The following is a 23,113-nucleotide window of genomic DNA, read 5'->3' on the forward strand; positions in this document are numbered from 1 at the left end:
CATCTTTATTGTCTGTCTTATGATTGGTTTGATTGGAATACTGTTAGTATCGGACAACAGCTTCCAATTGGCGGATCTACGAGAACCCCATATTAGCAAAGGTCTAAATCCGTATTCTGCCTTACTATTGGCTACTTGGAGCATTTAAGGTTAAACTAGAAATTTATTGGTGACCTCACGCAGTCAAGATGGAAAATGTGTGTACAGTTTGGCCGCAACAGGTCACCTGTCGCTGATGTCTTACGCGTAAACACGTTGACCGCAGCGTCAGAGAGGGCCCCGTCCGCGCTCCCTCGTGGGGAGGCAAGTGTCTTTGTATTGTAATGGCACTATGAATCTATGTACATAGGGAGGTGGGTGGGAAAATCAAGTCTTGACTGCGTGAGAGATGACGAGCAACTTGCGGAGGCGAACGCCTGACTCCTATCAGATTTATGTACAAATAAGGGACTCTTTGGCGCGTTTCCACAGCTGCCGTGGTCTTACAGGGAGGTCCACTTGGAGTGGGTTTTGGGTATTTGCCAGCTGTAATGGTCTACCTACGCTCCATGACCTGTAATTCTACCACCATAGTAATTAAGCAGTGAGTTTTATAAGAAAGAAAGAAAGAAAGAAAGAGATAGGGGAGGGATTAAACGAAGGAAAAGAGAGATATAAAGGGAAAGTAGGGCTGACTTAGCTAGGTGCTAAGGAGAGGTTGGCGAGGACAGATGTCCTCAAAGAAACGGGTCTCTGCTAGCCATGTGGCTAGCCTTTGCGCTTCTTTTGTGATGCCTAAAAGAAGGGAGATGACCTTAGAAGGGGGTCCAGGAGGGCGAGGGGCTCATCTCTTAGCTATATGGCAGAAGAAGAAATGTAGAGGTGCTTTTCGTGCCCTGCACTGACAGAGAAAATAAGCATCATTATAATTAAAATGTTCATGGTAGTCTGCAAAGTCTCCATGTCCCATTCAGGCCACTATAATATGGCTGAGGTTAAGTCAGTTGAGTTAAAGCTCTCTAGGGCGCTTAGGAGATGTAGTTATTTCTAGGTCTTGGTATGTCTGTGGTGCTTGGTCTGCCACTGTGACTAAGTAGCAGAAAGGAATTGAGTCTTGACATATCTCTTTAGCGAGGCATATAAGGACTTGTGTAGAGAGGGGGGGATAGAGACAGCTCCCTCTTTAGTAGCGAGATCAGCTGCTTCATTCTTAGGGATTTTAGTGTGTCCTGGGACCTATTGGATTTGGATTAATCCACTTTTAGTGTGTAGAAGCCTATTGCGTAGTGGCCAGGCGGCTGCAAGGGTGCGGAAGGATTTAAAGACTTCTTGAGAAGATCCTGTAGAGGGAGATAGAAGGCGCGTGGCAACTTCTAAGTTGTTAAGGCAGATCTATAGGCTGGTAGCAAATTGAGCTGTTAGGTATACTATTACTATTTAAGCACCAGCTAGGGTTGCTTCTGCTTCTGCGTTAAAGACCTCTTTCCCATGTCCATATAAGAGTGAGAAGTAGAGGAACTAATGGTGTGCTTGAAATCTAATATAGCTACCCCCTGCACGTCCATCTACTAGTCTGGATCCATCTGAAAAGATTATAATATTAGAGCTAGGGATAGTATGTTAGAAAACTATGAAATTAGCCGCTATCTATTCCTTAGTGCGACCCATGGGAGCTCCTATTCAAGCTTAGACATTCTCGCGAGACTCGCGAAAGCGCCAGGGAGTGTAGTAGAGAGGGTTTATCTATTTAGAGTTGGGAAGGGCCAGTATATCGCGGGCGAAACGGCTGGTTTGTTGGCCATTACTAGTAACCTGTTCTGCACGTCTTCGAAGTGGGTGATTAGGATCAAAACGCGGTAGGTAGACAGATGCAAGGAGGGCTATTCAATCTAGTTCAATTTCTAGTGGAGAGAATCCAGACTCTCGGTATAGGATGGGTATTAGAGTTGTGCGAAAAACTAGAAGAACTACTCTTATGTCTGCTAGTATTACTTTGGTTAGTTTTTTAAGATGTTCTCCAACTTGATTTAAAATTTAGGAAGGCCCAGGGCAAGTATGACCTGGCCACCAGGTTTCAGCCCCATAATAAGCTTTATAGAGTACACAGGCTGACATAGCCCGCTATAGTAAATGAGGTTTGACTCCTCAGACAGTATTCCCTAGGAAGCGAAGGGCATTAGCTATAGTAAGGGCTTTAGATGTTGTTTTACTAATATGCCATTTAAAGATTAGTTTTTATCATAGAGAATTCCTAGCTAATGTAGATATGACTGTTTAGTATTTTCTGATACTGTAATGAGTCTAGCTTTTACTGAAGATATATAGGTGGAATCCTAGTCTACTTTATGTTGGGAGAAGTGGAGGAGCTTATATTTATCTAGTGTAAATGTAATACTCTCTGTGGCGCCCTAGTCAAGAGCTTCTTAAAGAGAGTTTAATAAGGCTTGGCAGTTAGTGGTAAGAGATAAAGAGATTGCCAGATTAGCTGCGTCGTCCGCGTAGCCAAATCTGTTCCTTGGGTTTCCCAGATGGAATAAGAGCGATATATAGAGTATGAAGAGAATACTAGATACTGGAGATCCTTATGGTAGACTACAGGTAATATCGGTTGAGGGGCCAGTCTCTCTGTCAAGTCGGATCTGGACTGATCTCCCAGTAGTAAAGGAGGCAATCCAGAGAACAAGATTAGTAAGCCAGCCCTGCTCGCGTAGTCTGTGGATTAGTCTGCTAGGGAGCACGGCATCAAATGCGCCCTTGACATCTAGAGTAAGAAGCGAGGCAGTCATGCCTTGATTTAGTGCTTGCTTAACGTCATGCATTAGACATGTAGTTAGATCAATTACAGATCTTAGTGGGAGAACCCCAAACTGTTGCCTTGCTAGTACTTTATAGTATATAGAGATCCATGCTATATTCTGTGCCATCAGGTGTTCAAGTCCTTTGCCTAGGACTGAGAGGAGAGCAATCAGTCTGTATAACCTAGGTGAGGACTAGTTAGCCTTTTTTAGTTTCTAGATAATTGCTAGGATTATATATTGAAAGCATTTAGGGTGATAATCAGTCTTTAGGCACCCTTGGTATAGCATTAGTACCTTATCTTTAATCAAAGGCCATACCACTTTAAGTATGCAGGTTAGGATTTCGTCTGCGCCAGGGGCTATGTTTCCTGCCTAAAGTACTAACTCCTCCACTTGTATCATTGATATATCTGGGAAGTAGAGACTAGTGGTAGAGACTGTTAAGGAGTCCAGAGATATATCTCCTGCCTCTGCCGAGTTTTAGAGAAGATTGCGGACTAGTATGTCTTGTTTCTCATGTATAGTAACTGCTGGGAAGCTGTTGGGTCTCAGCAGATCCTTTAGTGGAGGGCTTTAGAAGAAGCCTGTAGACTTATACTATTTACTTATATTGAAGACATCCTTTATTTGTGTTACTATAGAGAGCTTATCTCGCCAAAATTATCATTGAGACTATCTAGTTATTTGGCGGAAGTCTGTCTTTGAGCAGAGGCCTAAGTAGTAATTATGTAAAGCTTTCTTGCAGTCTTCATTCTACCATGGTTGCTCTATGCCTTATGTCAGGGTCCTCTTAGTAGAGCCTCTATATGCTCCTTGAATTGCAGATGTTAGTTTTTTAGCGAGGGCATCAAGGTCTTCTTCTATCGTGGCTGAGCACTTGATAGTAGCAAGATTAGAGGCGAGAAGTGAGAGGAAGCAGGTGTGATCTAGTGTGTCAAATCTCAGTTTCTGAGCTGTTTCCTTGTATCTCTGATCCCATGGTACAGTGGTGATTAGTGGTTGATGATCTGAGGTTGCATCTAAGTGGCTCGCTATGCTAGTTTTCGCTCCCGCGAGAGCCAGAGGGCTTGAGGCAAAGCTGAGGTCTAACACGTTATCTCTTTCATGTGTGGGACAGTCTATGTCAGAGATGAGTACTAGACCCTGGAGGTCCAGCCAGTTAATAAATGGCTCTGCAGAAGGTGTGGGGCTGTGATGTAGCGAGGGCTGCCATCTGTTGTGTAGTAGGTTGAGATCGCCTGCGAGTATCGTTGCTTGAGGGAAATATGCCTCTGGCAGGGTTGTAAGAGCTTTCGCGGCTTCACCTGCTCTGATGGAGCCTGCTGGGGCATTATAGATGTTAACTATCAGAGCAGACTTTCCTGTGGGCGAAAAAATCTGTAGGAATAGGAGATCCGAGGCCTCTTTGGTATCAGTTGTGAAGGGGCGTAGCTGGGAGGTCCGGATGCCCTTCTTTTTTCGAATATAGGTGAGGACTCGTGGTCGACCACTTATTGCCCAACTGTCAGTTGGGGAGAAGCATTCATATGATGGGTGTTTTTTATGATCTGTCGGCTAAGATCTTTGAATGTATATGGTTCTTGGATTAGGATAATATCAATATCGCTTGTGTATGCCAATGTGAGAGCTATTTCATGTGCATCTGGTGCGTGCCCTACATTTAGCTGTAGGATTTTAAGAGGCGCCTTTTGAGTTGGATAGTGATAGATCATAGCTCCCATTTAAGAAGAGAGGCGAACCGATTTTGTGTTTGAGGGGTTGTAAAGCGGACTGCGCGAGCTGTAATTGGAGGATCTTCAGTTAGGGCGCGAGGTGGAGGGGTTACTGAACGGAAAGGAGAGATAATCTCATGGGTTAGAGGCTGGGTTGGCATCTCGTCTAGTGCCATAGGTGTTTCTTGTGTGCCAATGGAGAGCTGAGTGCTACATCCTCCTTCAATTCGAGCTTTTGCGAGGTTAATAGCACAGGATTTCCGGATCTCTGCTTGTTGAGCTTTAGTATGTTTAGAGTTGCCTTTAGGGCGCAGGAGGCATTCTGGGAAATCAGCTGGATGTGGTCCATGGCAGTGTATGCATCTGGGAGGGCACTGATGAGGCTCTAGGGCTGTGCAGCGGTTGACATGTTCCTGTTCAGTATGCTCTGAGGAGCCGCAGAGCCGGCATCGAGGGGGGCGGGCACAGGATTGTGCATTATGCCATTTCTAGCATTGTGTGCATTGGGTAACTGTTGTTCTCTTAGAGAGGTGACGAGCATTGGTGATAGTGCTAAAAAGACGTAGCTGGATAGGCAGTAGTGATTTCGTGCCTTCTGGGAAGTTGATAAACCAGCTTGAGGAAAGAGTACCAGGGTTGGCGGCACTTGTAGCGGTCTCGCTGATAGATATAAGCTTGAGCCCTGTAGTTTCACTGATTTCTAAGGATAGTAGTGTAGGATTGACAGGGATTAGAGAGTATCAACCATCCAAGATTTGGCCAATTTTCCTTGGCACATTGGTGACTCGGTACGAGACCCATCGGGAGCTGCGTTCTATCTGGCAGTTAACAAAGAATGCAGAGATAATCTCTTTTTGGGCCTCAAGGGCTAGGAGGGCTTCTGGAGATGAGGGACATAGTGCAAAGCCAGTCTTTGTGGCTTGAACTTCTTTTAGTGCTGAACTGTTTGAGTTTAGTTGAGACCGTAGGCTAGAGTAGATGGCGTAGGCTTCCATTTTTCTAGCTGCATGGTCAGCTGGGAGGCGTATGAAGAGCCGGTTGTCAGGAAGGGGTTGTTTCACCAGAGGCATAGGCTTTTTGACGGAGGCTTTAGGGTGAGTGGTGGGAGTTAATTTGACCGGGGCATATTGGGTAATAGTCGCATAAGTTGACTGGTTAAGACCTGAGGGGGGACGTGAGGGAGGGGGTGAAGGGGGTAAGGGATTTAGGGTGGGGGAAGAGGAAGGGGAAGGAGACAGAGCAGGTAGGATGGAGGTTGTCGAGATACCGCTGATATAGGCATTGAAATGTTGTTGAGCTACCGAGGCGAGGTCATCGCTTAGAGCGGTGAGGGCTCTCAGTAGGTGAGGAGCAAGGCCGGTGGTTTGGCTGCGGTGTTTATCAAGGAATGCAGCTATGGGGCTGAAGATCTTCTGTCCTTCAGAAGCTCTTGTTGTGGCTGCAGACGTGGATTCCAGAAGGGCTGTCTGTAGAGGGCCGTCTGTACCAGGGCCTTTACGCGCCATGGTGTTGCCGGACGCGTTGAGACGCGTCAGAGGCCGCACTTCTGGTGGCTAGGTGGTAGAGAGGGGTGAGTAGTTTGAGCCTCTGACTGTTTGATATAGGTAATTGTAAGGAATTCGTCTATCAACTCGAAATCGAAGCTTTTGAAGAGCGAGGGGGACGGGGGATGGGCAGTACGCAGTATGATTGTCACGTGAGGCAACCTCAATAAAACAACCTCATCTAAATCTGACAAAGTCAGCTCTTACCTAACTTGGTTAGTATGGCTCCGATGGCCCACATGGCATAATCATCACGATCAGCCTCACCCACTTCGATACCTTATCACATCTTAACCAGTCAGTGTACATACTCTCAACCCATTCCTGCCGATCAAAAATGGATGATACCGAACCAACAGCGATTTTGACCGGAGAGTCGGTGACAAATCCAAAGATGCTGTCATGGTCGCGAAATCCCCGAACATCATGTGACTTGTGCAAACAGATGAAGGCATGCCAAGTCCTCAGAGCCGAGTATATACAGCTGCTAACAGTTCATAACCAGATAAAATGTCAAAGAAAAAATGAAACTGAAAATTGTGCGCGATGCATTGCTCGGAAACTTTACTGTACTACGACGCCGGTAAAAAGGAAGAAACCAAGAACGTCCAAGTACGCAGCTAAAAAAAGATTCATATTCCTGATCTATAACTACATTGCTAATTTTGATTAAAGTAAGAAAGAGTCATACTATCAAGACATGGAAGAGCGAATCAAGCGGATGGAGTCAGCTATAATTGCTTCCGGGCTACAGGGGCCAGCGGGCCTAGTAAACATGAAGGAAAAAGAAAAGGAGGAAGAGGAAAAAACTTCCTCTGATAGAATCGAAAGTCAGGCCAAGCTATCCAACCAACTCGCAAACCTGGTGATTGACTCTAATGGGTCTTCTAATTTTATCGGTATGTGTCATGTTTACCTGGCCACATGTTTATGCTGACATTGCTACTAGGATCGGCATCTGGCTTCTCACTTTTCTCCCCACAAGGTATTCAATGGATCTTACAAAAGGTGGGAGACAAGGATGAGCTAGCACAGCTGTATCACATACTTGCGAAACATGACTTTGAATCTTGGGGCACCGGCAATACCAATCTCTGGGCTCCCAAGTCACGGTCACAGCACTCACCTCTTCCCACGAAAGAAATCGCATCAGAATACGTTAATTGTACGTGGAATGTAGAAACTCCATTCTTTACAAAGGAAAATCCAACTCATATCGATAATAGGCTACTTTACTACTTTCAACAACGTGTACCCTGTCATTAATCGGGACGTATTCGACTCCTACTTTGAAAGACAATATTCAATAAATCCCCCACCAAGTAGCGCATGGTATGCACTGCTAAATGCAGTGTTGTGTTTGGGTAGCATTCGAACAACAGCCGAGCGAGAGAGGCACGTAAGAAGTAGCCGTCTCATCGATTATACATCAATTGCGCATGAAACTGGTGTTGGATATTTCCGCAACGCAAGTAGTTGTTTCCACGACTTGTTCTTCAGCGAAGCAAACTTAATGGCAATGCAAGCTATAACTCTTATGGTACGACCTCCTATCGAATTCGATGAAGAGAGAAAATCTAATGCGTGAAAAGATGTTCATCACAACTTCAAGTCCAAATCCGCAAATTTCTTATACAATAACTTCTGCAGGTAGGAATTTAGCATACACTCTAGGCCTCCACCGAAGCCTGGACGGCTGCGGTCTTGCTCCAGAGGAGATTGAACAACGTCGAAATGTCTTTTGGGTGTTTTATCAGCTGGAGAAGGCGATAAGCCATAAATTGGGCCGGCCATCAGTCATAAACGACGATGATATCGCTGTAGAATTACCACCCAAGAAGCTTGGATTATTCCGGTCACCTAGCGGCGCAGAGATTTATGACATTTTCCAGGATCAAATCACCCTAGCTATCATTCGAAGTCGCATATACACTGAACTATACTCGGCCAGTTCGCAGACCAAATCCGAAGAGCATCGTTTGAAGATGTTAGGTAAATTGGACAACCATCTTCAGCGCTGGCGAGATGGGATGCCGATTGATATCCGCCCGGAGCATCCTATCAATTCCTCAGACGAGCAGTATGTCTCAGTGGTTATGATGCATTTCACGTATTTGGACGCGGTGATACTGTTACACCGCATATCTGGCCATCACCAAGCACTGCATTTGAGAGATAGAAAGGCTACAGATATTGAGAGCAACGATTCGCGACAGCGACCATTGAATCCTAGAGTCAATGCAAGCCAGTTGCTTTGTCTAGCTGCTGCACGAAGGTCAATCCAGCTATTAGATACAATCAGCAGCAATAATCTGCAAAATCAGCATTTCATGTGGTTCGTTCTTCCGTTTCTGCCTCTTCATATTACTTGGCTAATATGGACCTAGGTATGCGCTCTATTATCCACTCAGTGCAAGCCTTGTGCTCTTCACGAATATTCTTTCGAACCCACAAGATCAAAATGCTGCCTCCGATGTTCAGTTGATGAATCTCATTACTTCGTTCATCGCTCACTCTGTCCAACCTGGGACATCGTTCGCCGACACCCCGACTCTGAGTGTCTTTAAAGAACTTTACGGTATTGCAACGCGGCTTGTCGCAAAGGTACCTCAACGATCTAGTCAGAAGATGAAGAGACAGCCCGAAGGCGATGATCCTGCTACCATGCAAGCACACTATTCCTCGTCATCAACTAGTGGGCTGCCTCTATACGCCGACTCCAACGCGCAAACAATGACATCTTTTGTAAGTACTCTGATAACCTTACGTTTTGTATCTTAGGTAAAGGCAAACTCTGACAATATCAATCTACAGGCGCTGTACGAATCACTAAAAACGTATTCGGAGCCAGACACAACCTCGACAGTAAAATCGTCGTCAGATGCAAATGCCAGCAAACAAGCTATACAACATACTAAAAACGATAGTTCCCAATTCTCACAGCAGGATCCATCAACCACACATAGCTCCCCTCTCGACCTGGCACCATTCATCATTCCTCCTGAACAGCCAAGTCTGATAGACTTCAATCCAACAATGTCTTATGATCCATTGCTTGAGTCAGGAATGAATTTTGATTGGGATATGGATGACACATGGATTTCCACATCCGAATTGACGCTAGAGTTTTTAAACTCGACTGATATGAGGGGCTTACCCTTGCAGGATGACGAAGGGGCTGCTGGTAGTATTAATCAGGGCATTGATTACTTTAATCGGAAACTTGGAGATGAGAGGAATCACGGCCATCAGCAACAATATTGATTAGAGATGCAACAGACATAACTATGTAGCTTTAGAAGCATCAGTGTACATACATCTAAGCTTTATTGTGCACAGCACGCTCAATATACCTAATGAATTCCCGTCCAGCTCCAGTTGGCTATCATGAGATCTTAGTGTATATTTGCATTAAAGGCAATTAAATATAACTCTAATTAGCAATCCGTATTCTCTATCTCTATGAAAGTGTTGAGTCATGCGCAAGTGGACTACGTCAAATGTGTGTGATCGGATGAATGATTGCACCGGTACGGAAACCGGGCATGTGCCCTAATTTCCAGGTCGGGTCAATCGTTCCACTGTTGGACAGTATGCAGCATGCTAAACATGAGGCCGGTAAAATTGAATATTGAAGTAATATGCTGCACCGTGAACTTGGAACTGAATGTTGTTGTTACATACGCATGTCTTGGTTCGGGCCAATTCATCCTTGTAGTAGTACACTACTGTTCTATAAAAGGGGTATGTTTCCTGCTTCGCAAAACCATATCCAAGATCATTTTCAAACATCGAAATTTGGCCGGTTACACTAGAATTTAGCTAAATTATGTCTGAAATAATTATCGTCTTTGGTGCAACTAATAATCAAGGCGGCTCCGTCATTGAAGCAATTATCAGTGACCCAATTCTGTTTTCGCGATTAGAGATTTTAGCTGTTACGCGAGATGCCTCGAAACCAGCTGCAAGAGCTCTCAATGCTAAAGCTGGGGTGGAGGTTGTCACAGTAATCATCCCCTTTTGCAACCAACCAAATTAGCGAGCAGGAGCATACATAGGTATCTAGGGGACAATCTAAATCGTTAGCTTCCTATATCTTGGTCCATTCCGAACTTGATTGCCGTTTCTTCACTTACACACCTTTATATAATAAGTCTCTATTACCTAGGTTTCCAGCCAGTGGAACTGAATCGATTATCACCCGCGAGGATTTCTCATTAGTGGCATGATTCGGCCGGTGAAGACTTCGTAGGATATTTATATTGATGTGGATCCTCCTTACCACCGAGACTCTGAGAGATGTCCAGGTGTTAGTTCTACCTATATACATTTGACAAGATAGAAATGCACACGGCATCTCACTTACGCAGTTAGTAATAACCATGATACAGTCAAAAATGACTCTACTTGTCTCCAATGAGGCAGACATAGAATTAAACGAAAATTTCTCCTCGGAGACAACCCCCGAAATCGACTCTACGGTTCAGAAGTCACTTGTCCGACGGAGGGATTTGATATTACTTCCAACACTTTGTAACCAACCAATTGCTCCTGTACTGAAAATAGAGCTGGTATTGAAATAGCTCTAGTCTACCTAACTCACAGCTTCGGCCGCGCGCCAATCTCAGAAATGCCAAATCTGCAATCCTAGAACAAGATCTGAACTCGAAAGGGAACCGATCTTCTTTATTACTGATGATGTTCTACATCCCCTACTCGATATTCAGTATCCCAGCAACTATTCTCGCCAAAATATATAGCTCAGCAGTGGTTATTCCCCTTCTCGTCCTGGGAAGGGGAAGTCTGGCAGTGATTACAGCCGCAACTAGGAACTTCGGTGGGATTATGGCTACCAGAGTCATTTTGGAACGATGGAAGCCGGATTTTTGCCCTGGGCGAATGTTTATTTGTCAAATTTTTATACCAGGGAGTAGTTGGCGAAGAGATTATCTGTGTTCTTTTTAATGGAGTTTATTGCTGCATGTCTTTCTCAGCCATCAAAAGTTCGATGAAAGTGTAAATTGACTGACTTGTCATTTTTAGAGCGCTATTAGCGGCCCTATCTCCTGGGGTGTATTTCAGTGGCATCGAAACTTTAAAGTCTGGCAATACCTGTTTCTAATCGAAGGTGCTATTATCGTCAGCATTGCCTTCATCGCGCTCATGACTCTACCACATAGTGTGCAAGGGTCACGTTATTTCACCCCTTTCCAGAAGAAATGCGCCTCTGTATATCTCAAACACGACAAGAAAGGCTTTATCTTCCACGAGGGCTTCATCGTGCTAAAAGGCTGGAAGATATGGCTTTTTGCCCTTTCAGGTTTATTGTATGGAGTGGGCTCGTCGAGTACATCCAACTTTTTACCTGTTATGATCAAGCGGCGTGCCCAAGACACCGTGAGAGTTAATCTATACACCATCGGCCCCAATTTAACGGGCGCATTGATGATGATGTATGTGAGTTGCTGGGTAACGGATCGTATGTAACAACGCACGCTTGTATCAATTGTGGTTATTATCGTGTCAATAATAGGTTGGATTCTACTTGGCGCATTGGAATTGGTGCATCATATTAAAGTGGGTTATTTTCTTACTTAATTGCTTACGTTTGGCCCATTCCTGCCTATGCTACTTATACTGGGGTAGGCGCGAATACGCAATCTACGTCTGCGCGTGCGGTGACCTTGGGCTTCATCTCGATTTGTACGAATCTAAGTGGCATTGTGTCGTCAGGGGTTTATAGGGTGCAGGATGCGCCGACGTATAGACCGGGGTGTTTGTCTGCTAGACTGTTTTTGTGGCTATTTGTCTAGGGATGGGGATGGTTTATGCAAAGATGAATCGATATTTGGCCACGGGAAAGATAGTTGTTGTTGAAAGGGTAGAACTAAAGAAAGGGTTTAAATTTATGCTGTGACTTGTCGACTATCTCGATACGAATAGATCGCAATATCTCCATCATGCTTCGAATCACTGCTTACCAACCACCTTGACCACCTCAATTCCATCCTATCTAAAATCAGCATACGCCTCATTGTCTGTGTTTGGGAGCATAAACTCACATGTCTTCCATTCGAGTCAAACTCTGTCATTTCAGTCTCATAAACCCAATTCGGATCTCCAGGAACATTCTCCAACTCCACGTCCTCCTTTCCGTCCTTGATCGCCTTTACTAGTTCTTCCCCCTTCACATACCTTCCATCCTCAGAAAATCCATACTTTGTCTTCAACAGCGCCCCTTTCTTCTCTTTGCTAGCTCTCACCCACTCCAAAAAGTCCGGCGCACCAGGCATCAGACAATTATCAGCAGCCAGGACCGTAACACCAGCCTTGAACAGGCCCAAATTCTCCATAAGCCACAGATCAGGTAGGTACCGATCCTTCCAGTGATCAACCAACATCACCTCAATATAGTCAATAACATTATCGTTGACAAACTCGGCAAGAGTCTTATGGCTCGGAGCAACATGAATAGTCACAACATCCCTCAACCCAGCCAACTCAATCAATAAATTTGCAACAGCAGCATTCACAGGATTGATCTCAAGACTTAAATACCGTTTCCCACCGTTCGCTCTCAAGGCATCACCCAAAAGAATGGCGGAGTAGCCAACGAATCCACCCAATTCGATGACTGTGGATGGCTTACGGGCAGCAATGATATTAGTGAGAAAGGCACCCTTTTCAGGGCCAACAGTCATAAGTATCTTGCCTGTCTTTTCAGAGAAGGTGTCGATTTCGCGTATGATGGCGGCTGGGTTGTTGCGTAAGGAGGAGAGGTTTGGAAGAGAGTAGATGTAGTGAAGAAGATGAAGTTCACGGAGGTCCTTGTTATCATTAGTATCAGTATCTGAGCATAGAGGAAAGAGACATACATCGTAACTTCCGATGTTCTCAATAGTTGGTTGAGGCATGTTGAGTCGGCTGTTAGAATGTATGCACTTTACACTAGGATAAATCCAATTAGAGAATCTGCGGAAGTTGAGACGATGGCAATGACACGAAAAGGCAAGGGTGTAGCACCATATTTATACCCAAGTATCACCTAAGAGGATATATTAGGCCGAGATGTTCATCTCCGCACTACTTGAAGGCTTTTGGCCAGATCGAGGAGAGGACGTGCCGACAACCTCGGATTTACCAAGTACGGATATGCAGACCGAGCACCCCACCATCTGATAAGATCTTTCATCCCAAGATGGGAATTATTTTCTCTCAAGGAGTACGAATGGCTACATTGTATGACTTCACCAAGCCTACACCATATGTCTCAGTATCACCCATCATCTCCGAGCTCGGAGATCGGTGTTAAGAATGTATTTGAGTTTGAATATTTGTAAGAATCCGTGAAAATGTCGTGTATGTACATCTAGGCAGCAATATCACCGACTTCAGTCGTACTCACTGCAATTTCTCCCTTGCTTCCTGTAGCCGTTGTCGTGGTTGTCTCCTGTTCTCGTAACAATTGATAATGCTCCTCAGGTAACGTATTAAGGTAGCCCTCCCCGGGACTCGGCCAGGCATATCCAACCCAATCTCCCAAGGCTGCTCGCACCATATTATACAATTCGATATCTTGAGAAGCTCGTCCTGTCTCTCCGCTTAAGAAGGCACCACCATCGAGAACCTCGCGATAACTTGCCACCAACTCATCAACTTCCTTCACCTTGCTAACGCCTACAACAGTAACGCCCAGTCGTTGACCTTTACTGAATATTGACGTAGATGCATCTGCTGCCTCCAGTGGATGACCAAGCACACCCACCGGTGAACCCTCCCGCAGCCACGACTCAAGTCCAAACCTCGTAGCCACCGTTTCCAATTTCATAAGTTTTTGGCTGACCAACTCACTAGCCTTATGTATCGCATCCCTCAACCCTTTAGGTGCGGGGTGCCAATCAAACACTGGCTGACCCCTTAACAAACCCATCCCCAATATCGAAGCATTCGGAACAACATCCACACCCGCAGCACGTAATCTCGCCAATCCCTCGGTAGCTAATCGCATATTCTGAAGATTATAATTCGCATACGACATGACCACATCCAACGGTTCGCCAGTCTCTTGGAGGACCAACTCCGCCAATTCACACAAAGTCTCGACCGGATATCCCGAAATACCTACATAAAGAATCGATCCATCCTCCTCCCGGATTCGCCTCAACTCTTTAACTGCCTCAAGCACTTCAGGCGCGGAAACGAATTCAACGTCATGGCAATAGACCACATCCAAATAATCAGTGCGCAGCCTCTTCAGGCTGCGTCTAATGCTATATCGTACCCAAGCCGGGGAATAATCAAACGAGGATTCGGCGACTCGGCCAACTTTTGTGAGGAGTTGGTATGTACTGCGGGGGAATTGTTGGGATACTTGTTCAGTGGCCAGAGCTTGGCCGAGAATTTCTTCGGAGGGTCCGTAATAGGGGGATGTGTCGAAGGCGCGGATCCCGGAGCTCAGGGCGCGGTGGACAATGGCTGTAGAGGGGAGGGAGAAAGGGTCGGCGTTGTATTGGGTATTGAAGGTTGCGGTGCCGAGGATGAGCGGCGTTAGGTGTTTGGATGGAGGCGGCCGTGTAGTCATTTTACCCATTCGTTTGTATATAAAATTTCTCCTCTAAAAACTTGAAAATAACGAGCGACAAAATACAAAAAGAATGAATTGTAAGAGATGTAGAGGAAAGAAAGGAAGGTTATATCGATCGAACAGCCAGATCGATAAGATCGTCTGATAAGCGGAAAAATTAAAAAAGTTGCCCCTCCCGATCGCGGCTTATTAATATTACATATACCTTTTGCATGTGAAATTATGCATCTAAGTTAGGATCCCTAACCTATCATTGATCCTTGTTTCTTTTCTCCATGAGAAAAGTGACAGTGTAAGCATTTCGATCCGTCGAAAAAGCAATAGCGGGGAGTATTTTGCCTAAAAGGATAAATTTGCTTGAAATATGGTAAGATGACTGATATCGCCACTATGGGACGTGCTTCATGCTATGCTTGATGTAGGTATAGTGCTGACATTCAATATATTCTAGTGGCTCGTCAAATATCGTTTGTTCCTATATCCATTTAGTTATAACCAGTGTACAGATCCATCCCTCGCTGCGATTAAACTAGCTACACCAGTTGGCCTGTGATGTTCATGTCGTGACTCGTAATGTTGTAGCGTGAGTAGTTTACATCTTCAGTCGCAAGCACGAAACCTAAGACGACCAGCCAGGTGGCTTGTTGTCACGGAGTCTTGAAGTGCTCTCACTTTCTGGTGGTGTCGGCAAGGTGCGTCATTGAACAGCTTGAGTGTCTACAGGGTTCTTTATCGATTCCGAATTGAGTCTTCGTGGACTCTCCAGTGCTCTGTTGTACGTCATCTTGATCATTTTTGATGCGGCGCATAGGGACCAGAAGCTCCCCTATTACCACCACTACTAGCACCACCACGTTCAGAGTCATCGGCAGGCGTAGCGTCCATGTAATGATATTATCTGCGTGATTCTCTCCGTTTGAATAATGGGACGATTGCAGGACAGCATGCTGCAATCACGCCTAGATCGAACTCCATTTCGCAGATTATGATCAATACGACTAGTGTATCTGCCTATCCACGAGATCCTGCTGTTCTCAAAAAGTCAGTTGGGAAACATACAAGCTTGATCATACGTCCCCAGAACGTGTGCATACTTATTTCGCAACGCATTAGCAACCGTCCGAATCAACCTACTGTAGGTAAATATGTATTCGTGCGAACGAACAGCGGTCCGAAATGGGTGGCCGAAGCAAATAGAAGGAAACCTAACAACGAAGGTAAATTCTCCGATGATTAGGCAACTACTCAAAAAGTACCCACGCATGCTCTTGTCATATAGTACCATGCAAGTTAGTTAGTCTAATACTAGTAAATGAACTATGTACTTCTTCTTCCTTTACAATACTAGTACGTCCCCTCAAGACCAAGCCCAAACCCAATCGTCTTCCACCTCTCTTTGCCTCTTTTCCTCTGCTTCCCAAATCCTCCACGATTTTACTCATATCATGAATTCGCGGTCATGCGGAGAGTATCATCGGAGCTGCCTCTTGTAAAAAGTCGCTATATAGTCTCGGGGTAATTGTAATAATACCAGGCCGCTAAAGCAAAGAACATGTAGCTATTAGCACTATTTTTTGGGGCTGGTCGTCCGCTTCAACTGCGAGTTGGATACATAAGTCCAAAGGATCTGCAAGTTCTGTGTTTAGCAAGTACAGTCCCTCTCTTCTGAAAGGGAAGCAGAGCCATTTTACTTCTACCACTGGTTTTTGACATAGTCCGTCGTGACTCGTGAGGTGGTGAGCTGATGGAAGATAGCTGCATCCTTCGATATTTTCTCATCCAACATGACAGGAGCATCTGCATTGGGATACGCCTTTGCCCAAATCTGCAAGGGAATCCACCATATTATCCGGCAAATCTTTACCAGTAAGCATGGCACCGCAGATGGCCATGGATGGGCCAAATATAGTCCCTTCAGCGACATTTTTGGGAGGTAAAAAATCTGCCTTGTAGGGCCTTCCGACAAAAGCCATTGCAACATTTGTATTTCCTGAACCGTCCTTCTCTACCCTGCAAAAGCGGTTGGGGCTGCTCGTTGGGCCTAGCTCTCAGCGCATGCATCTCCACTACTTTTAGGCGTGCTGAACTTTAGGACGCGATGTCACTGTTGCCCAGAGTGGGTTCAACTTCCCAAAAAGCTAAGGAGGTCGTAGATATAGTAGTGTATTATATTCATGTCGAGTCTCTAGTCATAGTTCGCTATTTATCACCCTGGTTGACCCTGATGATAGTTAACTATGTAGTTAAATTAACTTTCCTATCTAAGAAATTTCCTCGACTGGCGACTACGTACCTAATTCTTAAGTAGTTAATACTCTGTATTTTATGGTACAATCCCTCCTTTATATAAAGAAATACAGCAGCTTGCGAACATCTGACTTAGCAGCCGTATCACGTGCATACAGGCTAGGCAATATCCAATTAGCTGGAGCTCTCCCAAGTCTATACACATTTATATTTATACGGAGTTTTTGATTTTGAATTCCCCCCTCTGTCTCTCGAGCGAAGCGAGAGAAGACAGCTTGTGTGAAATAACACCAAAGTGAAAGTAGCTAGTTGGTACGCTAAACCTAATTTAAATGGAGAATCCAACAGGCCCCAGCGGATCTCCGAGTGGAGATACCACTAGGCTCAAAATGGCAAGTTGGGGGATCTTGTTCTTCACAAGTCACATCTCACCAGAGCCACCATATATCAAGACACTAACATAGTCTGATCTTGCCGAATTCCTTTCAACTTTCATGTTATGCAGCTCAACCACGCTCTGCACTCATCTTCTGAGGTGTTGTGAATGAGTTGTCCGATATCAGATGTCGATAAAAGAGATATGAGGTCTGATGCCGTCTCACAGAAGATATCGTCAGATAATGATTGCTTAAGTCACTATAAAGACGTATCAGAGGCCTACTTACTGATCACTAACTTCCTAGCTTATTAAGTCAGCAACCAGAAGATACTAACTCCAACTCGGCGTTCCGATGTCTCGACAAGTAATACACTCACTAACAGGTGACACTGTTCAGCATTGGGAACTCTCGATACCAGGAGAAGTAATCACATTATTTCAGTCATTCACAATAAGGCAGGCTTCTATATGACGCATACGCTTCTTGTCAACATTCTTTTTCAGCTTTGTTAGTGTATATGTACTGACAATCTGTATGTGTATTAATAAAGTGTGACTGCGGCGTCGATGGTCAAACCTTTTAGGCGTTCAGAAGGGTTGTAGGCTTGATATCAGTGTCATCAGACCCAATACGTTTAGCCCAGGAACAGATTCTAGATCTTGGTGGAATGTAGAGTTAGAGCATCAATGGGACCAACTTTCCGAGTATTTTATTTTCACGTATTACTTCGTAGCCTGAGTAACTTATTAAAAAATTGATATGCACATTTCTAGTCATGCACTTGATGATGTTGGCCACTTTTTAAATCTGCAATTCTCGGTTAGCCGTCAGCTGTCCACTCGTGCGAGCCAGTTGGGTGTACGTAAACATCGGCCAAAGACAACTAGTTAGTGTTTTAGGAAGAGAAAAATAGTAATCTAACCGTTATGGGCCCGTATCCATTAAGTATATAATCATATAAGTACAAGAATTCGTCGAGATGACTGGCCATATATTTGCACATATGATTTAGATCCGTACGGCGCACCAGTCATACGATCAAACAATCCAACAAAACGCCATGCTATGCCGCAACCGAATAAACAACAGATCGGACGTCTTTCGCCACTGTATAGTACAAGTTCTATGATGCCGGAATAGACGAACGAAGAATGGAGATGGTAAATGATAAAACGTGTCGAGCTCGTAGTAAAAGACGGGCCGACGGCAGGAATCATGCCCGGATTCTAGTCGACGAGTAGAGTCGACTCGAATGAAATGGAGTAATTGGCGAAATTGCTAATAGGTGGTAAATCACCGATCCTTATACACCTTCGGCTTCCAGCCCTCTTTCAACTCCTTATCCATTTTCGCCTTGCGCTCCGTCTCGCGGAGCTCCATCTCAATTCGTTCTCTCGCGCGCAGAATCTTGCTCTGCAAATAAAAGCTTCCACCCTTCTGAGGATCATTCAAATCAAACAATTTTTTGAATCGTTCCATGACGGTCTCGAGCTGTGTCTCGCCGGCCTGGGGAGGTTTCACGTTCAAAATTTTGCATGCTTCGTCGAGCGTGAGTCCGTTAGAGGCGTATGTGCTAGCGCCCGTAACATTCCCCTTTTTCATTTCGGCGGCATATTTAGAGCTGGCGGACGCTTGCTTGTAGGCTTCTGCGAAGGCGCGGCCGAAGACTCGGGTACCAGTTACTACAAGGGTTGTGAGGATGCGGTGAGCCTGGAAGAATTCTCGGTAGTAAGTCATATTGATCGAGACATATTGAAAACTTATATCAACATACCATGATGCTTATTTGTGATGGCCCTAGACGAGTATGAATAATTGTAAGGACAGCGTGATGCGATTGATGACTTTGCGGCGACTGTTCGGAAGAGAAATGTCGAAGAAAAATCTTTGACCAAATGCGGCTAGCTCAAAGCCAACTCACGTGATCTATTTATATCTCGAATATGATTGGTCAAAGTAGGTTTACTTTGTTTTGACCTCAGACGACGCCCTACCCTTGTTACTGTGAATTAAGAAATGGCTTCTTGAAGAATAGAACTTCTACTAATCTATTAACTTGACCACAGTCCGTAGAACAACGTGGATTCGACACACAGTCATGCAAGGCGGAGATGGATGTCCATTTCACTTGCCAGCTGTTAAGAGATGAAACGAGCTGTCGATATATTTGCTCAGTCGGTGTGCTAGTCATACAATATGGAATAAGCAAATCCATCATCATCAGATACCCACTTCTGCCATGTTACAGGGTTCAGACGTAAAAAATCTACCATATACGGTGGTATGGACGGAATGAGTAATATCGCTGTATATGGGGTATATCCGTGCGGAAAAGTGCCAACACCGCAGAGCGGTTTGGATGTGCTCCGGCACGTATATACATTAATCATAAACTTATCGACGAATTTGTGTTACTTGATGACTCGGATCGTCCCATCTACCTTAGAGAATGGTGTTCATCTCTTCACAACTAACAATGAGTTGTACGACTCGCTGACTTGTTTCAAGGTTTATTAAGTCAAGATACATGATAATAGTCTGATTATATACTGCTGACTCTTATTACCCGAGTCAAGGCCATTCCGACTCACGAAATGAAATATAAAATGGCTCAATTGCATCTATTACTCTACCATTGCCGAAGAAAATATGTGTCAAGCATTACTTCCAATCGGGAAAGCTGGGTATTATGAACCACGTCTACTTCAATATGCCCCTCATGCAGAATACCTCTTCGACGCAGTCTCCAGTATCTGCAGACTCAACAGGGAGGCTTCCACATGAGCTAGTGGCGGGAGAGACGTTACGAAAATTTTATCAGGATGCAAACCAACCCTCTCCAGAGGAAATCTAGATCGACTGCGACATGGAGATTGAACAGGAATTTTACAACTTCACAATTTGCGTTTACGATTTCGTGAACGGAACGGAACAGTGTCTGACATGGGCTACACCAGGAGCAGTCGAAATAACCTACTTCACTGATTCAACGGAGGAAAGATCGAAGCTCATTCGCTTGGAAATTGGCGACAGTGACAATCAAGAAGCTACCTATTTCACAGACACACCAAACCTGCGCTGGGATAAGTCCATTGTTATTGGCCTCAAATTCAATGCAATACAATGAAATACTTCAATGCGAGCCATAACGTATCGGAACAAGAAACAGTCCAGGAAATTATAGAGATGCGTACCTGCCAACCTAATCAACACATCCTTTGTGTGAATTTTACTAGGTGAATCCAAATACTCAAATCAAGATCAAGTCAACATGCTTTGCTGAGAGCCTAAGTGCTAAGTACGTGTTTCCATACTCGATCTTACTCGGTGTGCTTTCAATCTCGGAGTAGGGCCTCGTTAATATGCTTACACTTCAAAATGGAGTATCGAATGTCTCATTGTTTCGTTACAATATTTGTATTGTTCAACACCGCGCCACCACAGCAAAAAGAACTAGTTTCAACATATAGAAGTTGCTGCAACATATCTGAATCTAACAAGAAAAGAAGTATCGCTTCGACTCATCTTTATCGAGGAAGATTCTGTTGAGGAGTTCTCCTGTTTATTGACTGGGAATCTGAGGTTACGATCTTGACCTGTCCAACATGCCTCTCACACCGAAGATGAACGAGACAACTCCCAAACCAGGCCATTGGGAATACCAAGGACTGGAAGACATGTACGGCGGCCTGAACCAAACCAATGCTAACTTCACTATCAGCGGCGAGTTAATCGTGAACCCTGAAGGTCCCCGTTTGTACAAAGTCGAAATTCTCCTTATTGGGAAAGACGGGCGAGACCTGGATTGGGGCAAAACCATACCAAAAAGTTCGAGTACTTTACATGTCAGACTCGCAAGAGAAAGAAGTGTGGAGAAACGCCTGGCTTAAAGGTAGCGATATTTTTTGCAAACCCTTCTTCAAAGACACATTTGACGATATCCGATGGTAGAAAGTCCTTATCACTGGTCTCCAGTTCGACCAAGACACAATCACATACATCAAGGATCCCGAATCTGACCCGGCACAGCAAACCTGTGAATCTGCGCAAACGTCGTATGTCCTGATTAAGGATAACCCGGATAACATCCTTGGTGGTACGTGTAAAATTCAACCACGCACCCGATTCGGTCCAAGTGAGCCTCCTGCGGATGAAAAAACTCGATGCAAGTGCGATTGTATTGTCTGTTTTTGCAATCGATAGATTCAAGCTTTCTTTTTTTCTTTGACTCATCTCTCTGGCTCTTTATATTTACTTGGTTGGCATTATGTAAATTAGGCTTCTTTGAGTCTTGATTATATTGTTCAGGTTTTACTCTGCGCCAATCTGGCTCATACCTGGGTAGAGGGTTATCGAGAACCAATTAGCAGAGCGTAAGCCCTGCTAGTATATCTACTATCAACTTTTGTGCTTCATCAAGTAGTTGATTAATAGATTGTCGTATATTTCACAACAATAATTGACAGGATATTGATGAACCAAGAGATCCACGTGTTTTCTAGAGGAGGTAGCTGAAAAATTGATTTTGGTGCATTCGGGAAAGTGAGTGATAGATCTGCACTAGTCGTTGTATGACCTCGTTCATCTCACTATCTCGTCTGAAGTTATACATTTTGGTGGTGAACGCCGGACCACTTCTTTGCTTTGCGGACTCTTATTACCTGTGTCAAGGTATACCGCGTCAAATATATGACAGTATTTAGAAAAGTGACTTATCTTGACTCATGGAGATAAAATATAAAAGAACTCAACTACAATATGGCCGTATTCTCCTCTAAAAATAATCATAATCTCTCTTGAATTATACTATTACCTTATCATTACTAAAGAATATATGCTTCAATACCCCCCGTTAATAGGGAAAAACACATACAACCTACGTCAACATGTCTCTCATATCGAGAGGGCTCTCCGAAACCGACTGGCTAAGAGAGATAACACGTCAACGAGAAAAAATAGACAGTTCGGCATGGGTCGTACAAAACTCGTTAAGAATATTTCTACCAGCGTATATCTTGGGATATGCACCCAGGCTCCATCCAGCTGACCTCTACCGTGAAGCCACATAATGAACAATATACTTTAAACTTCGAACTTAGTCTCTACCGTTGCCTGGACCGGACGCTACGGCCCTTAACCTGGGCCCCAGAAGCACTAGTCGAGATTACCTACATCGCTGATGGAAAAGTGGTTAGCATGGTCCCCAGGACAATAGGCGAAAACATATGTGAAAATGTTGTCTGTATAGAGGATAACATAAAACCGGATCTCAATTTGAATGACTACCTTCTTATTTACCTTAAGTTTGAGCGCAAAGGGATCAAGTATCACGCTCCTAAAGGTACATCCACGGAAGATAATGTAGTGGAAGTTGATGAACTGAAAGGGCGTCATTTTGAGATTTACGCCAGTCCCGCGCGAGCCGGAAGTGTGTATTTGACGATTTCGGACATCACATTAGGATTTTAAGGCCAAAAGTCCCTCCGAACCTATGGTGACTCATACCTGAATACCAGGATGTGGCATCAAGATTTCAGGAAAAGATTGAATTCCACTACAAGTTAATGGGAACCTGGAGCGTCCACACCATTGCTGGAAGACCATCCTCTCCGGGTGTTTTCCATGGCATAACTAGATTTTCCCTTTGATCTCCTCCATAGTTAGATCAGGCACGTGTATCGACTCACTTTGTGGCTGGGTTCCCTCATCTTTAATCCTTTTTAGTAGACATGGAAAGAACGTAGCAAGCAGCTCTTCAGCGTGTTCCATTTTATCTTTGGTAATAGATCCATCTAGCTTCTCCAAAGGTGGTATTTTGTTAGAATAGACTACTGTTAGGTTTTAGATACTTAGTTGCCTGCTAGATGTT

At 44.5% G+C, this 23,113-nt stretch overlaps 8 protein-coding genes across 8 annotated transcripts, besides 4 other annotated features; 3 read left to right on the plus strand and 5 right to left on the minus strand.

Moving 5' to 3' along the window:
- Positions 1-594: 594 nt before the first annotated feature.
- Positions 595-618: a microsatellite.
- A 411-nt stretch (positions 619-1,029) lies between these two features.
- Positions 1,030-2,214: a mobile genetic element.
- Positions 2,211-4,313: a mobile genetic element.
- Positions 4,314-4,874: 561 nt separating this feature from the next.
- TSTA_046110 (uncharacterized protein) lies at positions 4,875-5,994 on the minus strand (the record flags this gene model as incomplete). The annotated part of the gene is made up of 3 exons (XM_002485065.1): positions 4,875-5,041; positions 5,121-5,189; positions 5,235-5,994. The coding sequence occupies 3 exons, from the start codon at positions 5,992-5,994 to the stop codon at positions 4,875-4,877; spliced, it is 996 nt and encodes a 331-aa protein (XP_002485110.1).
- Positions 5,654-5,724: a sequence feature (G-rich).
- A 739-nt stretch (positions 5,995-6,733) lies between the features above and the next one.
- TSTA_046120 (uncharacterized protein) lies at positions 6,734-9,367 on the plus strand (the record flags this gene model as incomplete). Its single annotated transcript, XM_002485066.1, has 6 exons — positions 6,734-6,932; positions 6,983-7,198; positions 7,260-7,573; positions 7,626-8,368; positions 8,421-8,778; positions 8,848-9,367. The coding sequence occupies 6 exons, from the start codon at positions 6,734-6,736 to the stop codon at positions 9,295-9,297; spliced, it is 2,280 nt and encodes a 759-aa protein (XP_002485111.1). The 3' UTR covers positions 9,298-9,367.
- Positions 9,368-10,430: 1,063 nt separating this feature from the next.
- Positions 10,431-11,520, plus strand: TSTA_046130 (uncharacterized protein; the record flags this gene model as incomplete). Its single annotated transcript, XM_002485067.1, has 4 exons — positions 10,431-10,604; positions 10,639-10,834; positions 10,863-11,002; positions 11,077-11,520. The coding sequence occupies 4 exons, from the start codon at positions 10,431-10,433 to the stop codon at positions 11,518-11,520; spliced, it is 954 nt and encodes a 317-aa protein (XP_002485112.1).
- Positions 11,521-11,909: 389 nt separating this feature from the next.
- On the minus strand, positions 11,910-12,947 carry TSTA_046140 (O-methyltransferase, putative; the record flags this gene model as incomplete). The annotated part of the gene is made up of 3 exons (XM_002485068.1): positions 11,910-12,042; positions 12,096-12,860; positions 12,909-12,947. The coding sequence occupies 3 exons, from the start codon at positions 12,945-12,947 to the stop codon at positions 12,004-12,006; spliced, it is 843 nt and encodes a 280-aa protein (XP_002485113.1). The 3' UTR covers positions 11,910-12,003.
- A 158-nt stretch (positions 12,948-13,105) lies between these two features.
- TSTA_046150 (L-galactose dehydrogenase (L-GalDH), putative) lies at positions 13,106-14,623 on the minus strand (the record flags this gene model as incomplete). Its single annotated transcript, XM_002485069.1, has 3 exons — positions 13,106-13,289; positions 13,314-13,402; positions 13,439-14,623. The coding sequence occupies 3 exons, from the start codon at positions 14,621-14,623 to the stop codon at positions 13,106-13,108; spliced, it is 1,458 nt and encodes a 485-aa protein (XP_002485114.1).
- Positions 14,624-16,310: 1,687 nt separating this feature from the next.
- On the minus strand, positions 16,311-16,590 carry TSTA_046160 (uncharacterized protein; the record flags this gene model as incomplete). The annotated part of the gene is made up of 2 exons (XM_002485070.1): positions 16,311-16,430; positions 16,459-16,590. 2 exons carry the CDS (start codon positions 16,588-16,590, stop codon positions 16,311-16,313), a joined length of 252 nt encoding a protein of 83 aa, XP_002485115.1.
- A 1,566-nt stretch (positions 16,591-18,156) lies between these two features.
- Positions 18,157-19,097, minus strand: TSTA_046170 (cochaperone Pam16). The gene is made up of 2 exons (XM_002485071.1): positions 19,019-19,097; positions 18,157-18,954 (listed from the first exon to the last, which is right to left on the minus strand). The coding sequence occupies exons 1-2, from the start codon at positions 19,019-19,021 to the stop codon at positions 18,538-18,540; spliced, it is 420 nt and encodes a 139-aa protein (XP_002485116.1). The 5' UTR covers positions 19,022-19,097; the 3' UTR covers positions 18,157-18,537.
- Positions 19,098-20,849: 1,752 nt separating this feature from the next.
- On the plus strand, positions 20,850-21,556 carry TSTA_046180 (uncharacterized protein; the record flags this gene model as incomplete). Its single annotated transcript, XM_002485072.1, has 2 exons — positions 20,850-21,089; positions 21,196-21,556. The coding sequence occupies 2 exons, from the start codon at positions 20,850-20,852 to the stop codon at positions 21,445-21,447; spliced, it is 492 nt and encodes a 163-aa protein (XP_002485117.1). The 3' UTR covers positions 21,448-21,556.
- Between the last annotated feature and the right edge of the window lie 1,557 nt (positions 21,557-23,113).

This window comes from Talaromyces stipitatus, genomic scaffold (genome assembly GCF_000003125.1).
Source record: "Talaromyces stipitatus ATCC 10500 scf_1105507295515 genomic scaffold, whole genome shotgun sequence".
Classification (NCBI taxonomy): domain Eukaryota; kingdom Fungi; phylum Ascomycota; class Eurotiomycetes; order Eurotiales; family Trichocomaceae; genus Talaromyces; species Talaromyces stipitatus.